At 43.0% G+C, this 9,380-nt stretch overlaps 1 protein-coding gene across 1 annotated transcript; it reads left to right on the top strand.

Annotated features, from left to right (window-relative positions):
• The first annotated feature begins 5,863 nt into the window (after nucleotides 1-5,863).
• Nucleotides 5,864-8,652, top strand: PPP1R27 (protein phosphatase 1 regulatory subunit 27). The gene is made up of 3 exons (XM_082213312.1): nucleotides 5,864-6,329; nucleotides 7,253-7,403; nucleotides 7,870-8,652. Exons 1-3 carry the CDS (start codon nucleotides 6,152-6,154, stop codon nucleotides 7,991-7,993), a joined length of 453 nt encoding a protein of 150 aa, XP_082069438.1. The 5' UTR covers nucleotides 5,864-6,151; the 3' UTR covers nucleotides 7,994-8,652.
• Nucleotides 8,653-9,380: the final 728 nt, after the last annotated feature.

Raw genomic sequence — 9,380 nt, 5'->3', positions numbered from 1 at the left:
TTATGTCCAGCCTTTTGCATGTTCTTACTATAGAATTCAAATCTGTTTTGCACAAATGCACATTTGAACAAAGTAACTTTGTTCAAGTATTGCTTTAGGTTTCAGTATCTGAAGAACAGGATGTTCCATGGGAAGCGAACATGGTACTCTCCAGAGGTATGCTATCACTTTCATCTTTGGCTGTTTTGACTTCAGCTTATGAAAGTCCAATAGCAAGTATTTGGAGGGTGGATTTATGCTATATGGTAGCAAAACCTTAAAGAAAAATGGCAGTAGTGGGAAATTACCTACTAAGTACGGAATATAGAATGATACAAACCGTTCATAGATAATAAAAAAACTAATCTACATTTAAACATTGATTACATCAAAAAATGCTTGAATTGTTTTATCTGCATTCAGCTGTGTGCAAAACTGTACTTGTAGGGGTGGGGTGGGGAACCCTAGATGCAACCTTCCAGGAAATGTACAGAGTCAAGTGAGGGGGACCTTACTCTCTCCACTTCCACTTAATTGCTATAACTCAGGAGATGAGCTCGGTCTGTATGTACTACTGAATAAGGTGGTACAGCAGGCTGTGTCCCTGGAAAATTGGGAATTCTATCTGGTAATAGAATGTAAATTATGGCAGAAGGAGACAGTATAGTAATAGATCATATTTATTTTTGAAGAGGGGGAAAGAAAGAAGAGGAAATATTTACATATAGTTCTAAGCAAAAACTTTGTGGCTTGGTACCTGAGCTTAATGGGGCGTACCAGACATGGGAGCTAAAAATGGCTAGCATACAGCTGCAGAATCTTGAAGACCAGATTTGCCTTTTTGCACTTTTAAATGATGTGTGAATGTTTCAAAAACTGCAGTTACAGATAGGTAGCCGTGTTGGTCTGCCATAGTCAAAATAAAAAAATTCCTTCCTGTAGCACCTTAAAGACCAACTAAGTTAGTTCTTGGTATAAGCTTTCGTGTGCATGCACACTTCAGATACCACACCTTAAAGACCAACTAAGTTAGTTCTTGGTATAAGCTTGCATGCTTATACCATAAGTGTGCATGCACACGAAAGCTTATACCAAGAACTAACTTAGTTGGTCAAAAACTGCAGTAAAAAATGGACTTACACCACATTTTCAAGCCTGCCCGCCCCCCCAAAAAAATCAGTTCTGGGTTATACTCAGTGTTACGGCTACCAGCATAAAGATAACTAGCTCTTTTGGAAGGAGATTATTGGTTTGTTCAGAACATGAAAAGCCTAAAACTGGGCCATGAATTATCACACCCATCTTCTATAGTACTTGTATCCAGATAGATTTTACAGCTGAGCAAAGGCACAAAGGATGGATATAAGTGCCACATTCCTCACAGTGCCTCCAGCAGAAGGATTTGGGTGTTCACAAGATTTGTGACATTTTCACTAGGGTATAGTTCCAGGGCTTTTCAGCTGGAACTGTTCTGGCACCTCTCAGGTAGGCACCATTGCCATTATAAGAGAACCAAGGGAGGCGTTCATAGTAAGTTTGGCACCTCTTCTGGAATAGTAGCACTGTGTTAGTTTCACTCATCTGTACATTTTAATTGAATTTTACTGGATGCTAGAGGAGGTAGGTGAATAGTTTAGAAGACCAGGAGAACTCCCATGAGTGTTGGCAAATTTCCTTTCCTAGATCTACTTCCAACATGGTTCTAAGAACAGATGTGGAACAGAATGTCACTCCCAACAGAATTAGATATGAGAAACCATGCCTCTGTAAGAAGTGACAGACCCTTCCAACATCCTCTTGAAGGCTGTTAAAGGCACAGTAGCTTGATCTTTCAGAGCCCTAACGGCTTGCTTGTACCTTTTGAGACTGAGGAATGTCTACATTATTGACCGAAAGGGTAAAATTCAGGAGCAACCCAAATTTGTATCTGTTATAGGCTCCTGGCAGAGCCTGTAATACAAATAATACAAAATGGATGTTTCTCTCCCCACTCTTAAACTAAATTCATCTTGAGAGGCATTTCAAACTACCAAACTATCTTCCAAAGCTTTACAGGGAAGGAATTCTGTAAGTGGTAGAGTAGGTGCCTAATGTCTGCTGAAGTAGATGGGATGATTAAAAAAAAAAAAAGGCAAGTGCTTCCTCTTAAGGGAGAGGGTGACCTGCAAGTTATGTAAGGACCAAGTTATTTAAAGGGCTTTGTACGTCATGGCCAACTCTTTGAATGGTGTGCAGGATAGGAACCCTGGTGTAATAGTGCTCCCGGATGGTCAGTCCCCTGTAAGCTGAGCTGCATTCTGCGTCACCTGACCTCCGTAACCCACATAAATTAGACAAGTTAGGCAACTTAGTATGACCACATACGCTGCATAATTCTTTTATTCATCCTGGGCAGCATCAAGAAGCTCCTCAAGGCTTGAGTCTCTTCCCCTGGCTTCTAGAGACCTTACTCAGCTCTGGCTTCTGAGATTTCACCTTTCAAGCATATCTTTGTGGTTGCGTATGCTAGGAATTTACTCTTTATGTAAAGAGGGAGCGAGCAGATACCCCCATGTCCAGTGGATTTGTTGTATTCAGCCAACATGGCAAGGGCTCATATAGTAGAGTTTTAAAGCGCTGGGACTCGGCCTGCAGAGGCAAAACTAATACATGCAACCCTCTAGTCTGCAGTACAATGGCAAGATTGTGAGGATGCTAATGCAGTTTCTAGGTCTGAATTTGGATAGCAAGTCCAAAGGCATTTCATGTTCTGAAAAGTGCCCCAAGCTACTTGGGCAGTTTGGTAGCTCCATTGCAACAATGTGCTTAAAATCCCATAACTGAAGAGTGCTTTCTAAAGCAGTATCGTACCTGTCATCACTTGAGCTTTGAGTTAAGTGGAACTACTGCACCTGTTGGTCCTTTTCTGTTATAAGTCTGTCATCCATGGTCAGCCACCTCCACAACAGAGAACTGGGTATCCATGCTTACCTGTCCAGTGCTGTTGCTTAATGCCAGGCAAAACAACTCGCCTATGATCTGATCATGGGTGAGATGACTGATCTTGTGCGCATAACTGAAATATGGGTAGGTGGATTGGAGGGCCCTGACCTTAGCTTGTGTTGCCTATCTGGGTATTTGGTGCAGTATCAGGCAAGACTGGAGCAACAGGGAAGGGATGTAGTGGTTGCTGCATTAAATTTCATCATTCGTGCCAGAAGGGCCAGCCCACCTGGGAGCTGGATGTGAGGGTTTGTACCTCTGTTGGGTGGCAGATACAGGACAGGGATGTGGTTGGTGTCCTGTCCACCCACCTGCCTGACTTGGTGAAGAATTTCAGAACGTTAGTGCTGAGGGACTTCAAGATCCACGCAGGGCCTGTTGTGCCTAGGCCTGCTTGGAATTTCATGGGTACCATAGAGCTGTCTCAATAAATTGTGCACCCAACACATACTGGTGGTCATGCCCTAAACATCACCTTTGCTACTGAGTGATTGGGGAAGGATCTGGTGGTGATTATCACCCCATTGACCCAAGAGAGAGATCAAATCGGATGTATTTCTGAATGATCTGGGGGATTTTTCAAGCAGCATGGCTGTTGCTTCTGTTGAGGCCCTAGTTTCATTTTTAAAATGGCAAGATAGGGAAATTGATATGATCGCTCCTAGACCAATTTCAGAATTGTTTTCAGGCTGCTTTACTACAAAAACAGGTTTGGTCACCCTGACTGATCACTTTTATTGGGAGAGAAACCCTGCAACCCTGTGAATTCTTCTTGATCTCTGAGACATTTAGTATCATCATTGAACATTGTGCTCTGGAACAACTCAGAGGGTTGGGGTCTTGGAAGCACCTTATTTCTGTAGTTCTTCTCTCACCTGCTAGGTCATTACCAGAAAGCAGTACTTGGATACTGTTGCCCAATCCTGTGTGTGCAGAAGAACCTTGCCCAGCCTGCCAAAGGACAGAGCCATTGGGCAAGTTGAGGATTCTCAGTGTAGAAAACATTCTAAAGGTCAGGAAGCTTTTAATTCCCTCTCGTTCCAAGAAATGGTGTACAAAGACGCATATACTGAACAGCTATTACCTGTCATATGCACAGAATCCTGACAGGTGTTGTGCTTGCTGGCTGCTTCTGCTGAAAAATATTTCTGTAAGCAAATATGTAATTCTGTCACATGATGGGGAGCGACAGCAGCCCTAGCAAAGGAAAACAAGTTGCTGCATGCTGATTGAAGGGAAGGCAGGAGACCTTGTTTGCGGGGCTGTTTTCTCGCTCTGCTCAGCTGGGATGCCAGGCAAGCTAGGACCTCCAAAAATAGGGTCTGCTTTGTAGATTGTTTCAAATGGCTTTCTACAGCAAAATTAAATATATATATGCAAATATGCACAAATGTGTTTGGCAGTATTCAAATGACAGTGTAAAATGTACACTGATCCAAGGCTAGGTAAGAGCCGAGGGTTGGGCCCATAGGCAGGGGGAGTTGTGTGACAGCATTGGTCCCCTGCCCAATATGTCACTTTAGTTTCTGACACTAGCAGGATGTCTCTCATTTCAAGCTGCAGAAGGCAAACTTTCAAATCATTGCTATGAGGAATACCTGCATCTCAAGTTCTATATATGAAAAGGGCTCCATGTCTGCCTAGTTTATGAAATAAGGCCTCCATGCCCGCTATGGGTCTTTGGGTTCTTGGTTTTAGCTGCCTTCATTCTGAGATGAAAAGCCAGTTTCTAGCCCAGTAATTTGCTCATCCTGATCTCATTGTGTAGTGTTCTCATGCTTTGTAATATCAAAGGCAAATGGGACATGCTTTTATTCATTGTCACAGTGTCTGTAAACAGGGGGTTCCTTACAAAACCCAGAATAACAAAAGCAGAGCTGTGGGATGTCTCATTACTGCTCCTTGCAGTTGCACTGTTTACCATCCAGTGCCTGCTGAGGTACCCAAGGAAAGTAGTTTATTCTAGTTTATTTTTACAGAGTCAGACACTTGGCATATTTTTTCAGGAAGAGAGGGAAGATAAACCTCTTCTCATCAGGCTGCTCTGGTGTGGATGCTTTTTGGTTGGTGGCCAGTTCTAAAGGGGCAGGAGCACAGATATCATTGGGAATGGCCATTCTGTCCTGAGCCGGTTACTTCTGGAATCAGCTGGCTGATTGAAGAAAGAAAAGTTTCCAAGGTTGGGAGATGCCTTTCTAGGGTACGTAGGGTTATATCCAGTGCCAGTCATAATGGAGGAGACACACTGAAGTTAATCAGAGTGGCTAACAAGGTGTCTACCTGATGGGATACAACCCTTTGCTGTTACGTTTGGGATCTGAGCCCAGTTTCATTCTGTGAGATGGCAGCACTTGAAGTGGGAAATTGGTGGAAATGCATTGATGTTTTCGAAAAGAGGAAATGCATACATTCATAGTTTCCACCATTTTCACCACATACGGTAGTTTGGGTAATATTCTTGCTTATTCAAAACTCGAGATGCAACAAATGCAGCAAGTTAGAGTTATACAACTTGAGGAAATGCATAGTTTCCTTTAAAAGATGTAAATTTTGAAGTTTTGCTATCTGCACAATTTGAACGGAACTTCAGTGTAGAACTGAAGTTCCGTGCATTTCTCTCCTGTTTATATTCTGGAAAACCCACAAAGGTTGCCAAGAGGTTCCAGAAAGCAGGGCTAACAGTGGGCTTTGCAAACAGTGGTTTGCAGAATCTGGGGCTGCTGGGTTCTGGGAGCTACACATACCGATTGTGGAGCAAGCTTGACCCATTAACTATTGCACATTGACAGGTGGGATGTAAATTGAAACCCTGACTTATATTCAAAAGGGGGAGGCCGGAGGGCAGGGCAGCTCAGTTACCAAATCTCATGGCAAATAGCATGAGCGGAATATCCTCAAAATAGCCATGGGGAAGATATATAACAGGAGACACCGCTGGAAATAGTCAGTCCTCAACAGGAGATCACCCACACATGCTCAGTGTTTTCTAAGGAAGTCCCGTCAGGAGCAGAAATCCTAGCTAACATCCCACCAGTCTTTCAGGTGCAAGCGTTACAGAGAAGAGAATCCTTTGGGTCTCAAGGCACTTCAAAGTCGTCTGGGTTGCCGTGTGCTTTTTATTATTATTCATCAACACCATTTTTCAGTCCTGTCTCGCTGGTCTCTTGCTCTTCCTTCTACCTCTGCCACAATGAAGTATTACTACCCAGACTCACTTCCCAGGTATAGGCGATATACACGAGGCCTGAAAACTGTGCGTTTCCCCAATGACGTTCTCTTCCTGGACCATATTAGGCAGAGCGACCTGGAGCAGGTGGGCCGTTTCATCCGTGCCAGGAAGGTCACCTTGGACACTATCTACCCCTCAGGTAAGTAGGACGTGGGTGAACCTAACTGAAGGGTGGTTGAATAAGCCTAAGCACTAGCAGATGCCTAATCCCAAAGTCAGGCTGTGTGTTACAAACTAGGTCATGTTTTTCCCTCTAACACTTACATCAATATAGGGAGCTATGTCACCTGAAATCCTTTAGCTAGACACTTGGGTATTGAACAGATTCTAAGGTGATAGATGCTAAGAAAACTATGCCAATGTACAGCGCACTCTCTGAGAAAATATAAATCCCTTTACTAATCTGCTAATGCAGCTTGTTCCTGTGTGAATAAAATATGGCTGCTGAGTTGAGAGCAGAACAATATATCCAGTGGCAGGATGAACAGAGCAGCTTCATGCCCAGCCGTAAAGCTGAATCAGTGTTTCTTTGAGCCGTTTCCCCCAGCTATGATCTCAGCATGAAAGGCTGCACTTAAAAAAGAAATCCAGTAGTCACAGAAATTTCAACAGTTACAGCTACTATGGCCCAGTCGATTGTTAGAGTGTGTTTGCTTCTTACCGACTTCCATCACACTTAGACTTTCATAACGTTGACTCAGTAATACAGAAGGTCATAGAAGCCTTGATCGAGGTGCTTTTCTTACAAACTGCTTACTTAATTCCCCAAATAAGTTTCTGGAACTCACTCAGCCTTGGTTAAAATAATATTCTTTTTCTCTATGCAAAGAACCTGGTGGGCCAAAAATTGTCCCCTCTGTGTGCCATTTCCCCAACATTTATAAGATAATGCAATCTAAAAAATGTTAAGGCCCTGGTCTAGTTTTCTGAGAAAAAAAAGATGCATTTTGCTTCCAGACAACTCCTCCCCACTGTCTCAAGCATATTAGCACAACTCCCTTTTTGTGGGATGTTTTCCTAAGATTTGCAGGTTGTGGCTGATGCATTACCTTCTCCCATTAGGTATGGCTGCCCTCCATGAAGCTGTGCTTTCTGGGAACCTTGATTGCGTCAAACTGTTGGTAAAATATGGTGCTGACATCAATCAGAAAGATGAGGACGGCTGGACACCCCTACACATGGCTTGCAGTGATGGTCACGCTGATATTGCAAGGTCAGAGATGCAAATTATGCTAACCTTTAATCTCTAGTCTAGCCATGCCCACCCTCTCTTGACAGGCCACAAACTTGGTCAAGGAAAATGAGGAGGGAAGTAGGGCTTGCTCGACAGTGAGTTCTAGACTTGAGATGATGACATGTCTGTTGGCTAGATGACCATCCAATCTTCAGACACTAGCAGTGATGTTTTGTGTTGGCGTGTTAAGTGACCTATGATATCTCCCAAATATAAAGGATATCTCAAGTGAGAAGGTCAGAATTGAAACCAGCTATAAGAGAAGACTGGTCTCTTCATGGAAAGAGGAAAGCTTTACACTGAAACTAACAGCCAGTTCACAAGTCCTCTGTATCATCTTGTATATGAAAGCATAGGGAAAACTGCATGTTTGAACTAAACTGTGCATGTGGGTATGTGTGTCAATTCTGTCCTCGTCTCATCACCTCATTCTTTAATCCTGCAGGTACCTCATCTCTCTTGGTGCCCAGCGTGATGCTACCAATGATGAAGGGGAGAAGCCATCCGATCTAATTGACCCAGAGTACAAGGAGCTTGTGGAGCTTTTCAAAGCAGCCCGAGTAGACTAAGCTAGTGCCACTCAGCTCTTTCCCATGTGGAGTTCAGCCTCCATGGTAGGCAGCAGCATTTGTTGCATGCTGCAGGGAGGCTAGCAAAGTTGCCCCTACTATGTTGGCAAGAGTGTACGGCCTCCTAAAAGAGACCACAGTTTGGTTATAATGTGTATGTATGAGAGTGGCTACCTTGGGGTTTATCAGAGAGCTATGCTTGGGATAGCCCTTCCAGAAAATGTAAACTTCTCTACCATGTGGCCCATTTTCTGGTACCTGATACGGTCAGGCTTTAGTTAAAATGAGTCTAATGGCCGGGACACACTGGCCCAAACGGCACTGTTGTGCAGGAGGTTCACACAGGAGATTATGAAATGAACTGGACTGGGTACCAATTTGTGTGAACATACACCTTCCAATTATTATCTGGCAATGACTGATTTGAACAGTGCTTTCTCAAAGACATTCAACCTATTCAGGCCTGAAGAATCCTCACACAATTATCACAAAAAGAAAATAGCCCCAACTTCAAGCTGGTATCTTTCTGCTGTATATATTATCCTAAAAATGTCATGTATAAAGTCTCACATGTTTGCTCCTAGATTTGCTTTTCTACTGTTATTTTTTATGTGGTTCTGAAACAGCTTTTTATTTTTTCAATAAAGTAATTTCTACAACCTTGGGCTATTTTTATTCCCCTTACTCTTGGGAAGGGTAGCTACACTTCCTGCCCAGCCACTTTGTTTCCCAGGTTGCCCTTAGACTGTTCCCTAGCTGCACATGAGATTTTGGATATGAAATGAGGAAATGAATTCTAAAGAAAAGTAGAACAGCTTAAAAAGCAGAACAAAATATAGTGACTAATGCCTCAAAGGTCTCATTCATACACATCTAGCTGCTTAACTTTGATGGAGGACTTGTATTAACCTTGAAGTTGTCCATTAGACATTGTCCCTGCTGCACCGTTATTTCATTCTGTTAAGTAAGGGTCAATGTCCTCCTAGTGGTGCAGTAATAAAATTGTTAGCACATTTGCAAAGCTAAGCAGGGTCTGGTATGGCTTCAGATTAGATGTTGAGATTCCTGCACTGCAGGGAGTTGGACTTGATGACCCTTGGGGTCCCTTCCAATTCTACAGTTCTGTATTATTAAATAATGCAACTTGAGGGTTGTTGGTTTTTGCAGCACTTATAATATGTGCAACATACTATAGCTCAGGTGATTGGACTAGATGACCCTCGTGGTCCCTTCCAACTCTACAGTTCTATGAATCTTTGCATGCTCTTTTCTCTGGAAGACAGAAGAATGAAATGCAATGCAAGATGGTGGATATTAGCCCTCAGCTGTGCAATGTTTCTGATAATTGCACAGTCTATGGTACACCACACAGTTTGAAGAAATTAAA

Source organism: Podarcis vaucheri (assembly GCF_965113315.1).
Source record: "Podarcis vaucheri genome assembly, chromosome: 2".
In the NCBI taxonomy this organism is placed as follows: Eukaryota; Metazoa; Chordata; class Lepidosauria; order Squamata; family Lacertidae; genus Podarcis; species Podarcis vaucheri.
Note: the sequence above shows the minus strand (reverse complement) of the source record. Positions and strands in the feature narration are given on the sequence as shown.

What these genes read in the sequence shown, in the direction of transcription:
- PPP1R27 (XM_082213312.1), top strand. Translation starts at nt 6,152, where the DNA reads ATGAAGTATTACTACCCAGACTCACTTCCCAGGTATAGGCGATATACA. An exon ending in GGACACTATCTACCCCTCAG is followed by an intron (nt 6,330 to 7,252) that starts GTAAGTAGGACG and finishes TTCTCCCATTAG; the next exon opens with GTATGGCTGCCCTCCATGAA. An exon ending in GGTCACGCTGATATTGCAAG is followed by an intron (nt 7,404 to 7,869) that starts GTCAGAGATGCA and finishes TTAATCCTGCAG; the next exon opens with GTACCTCATCTCTCTTGGTG.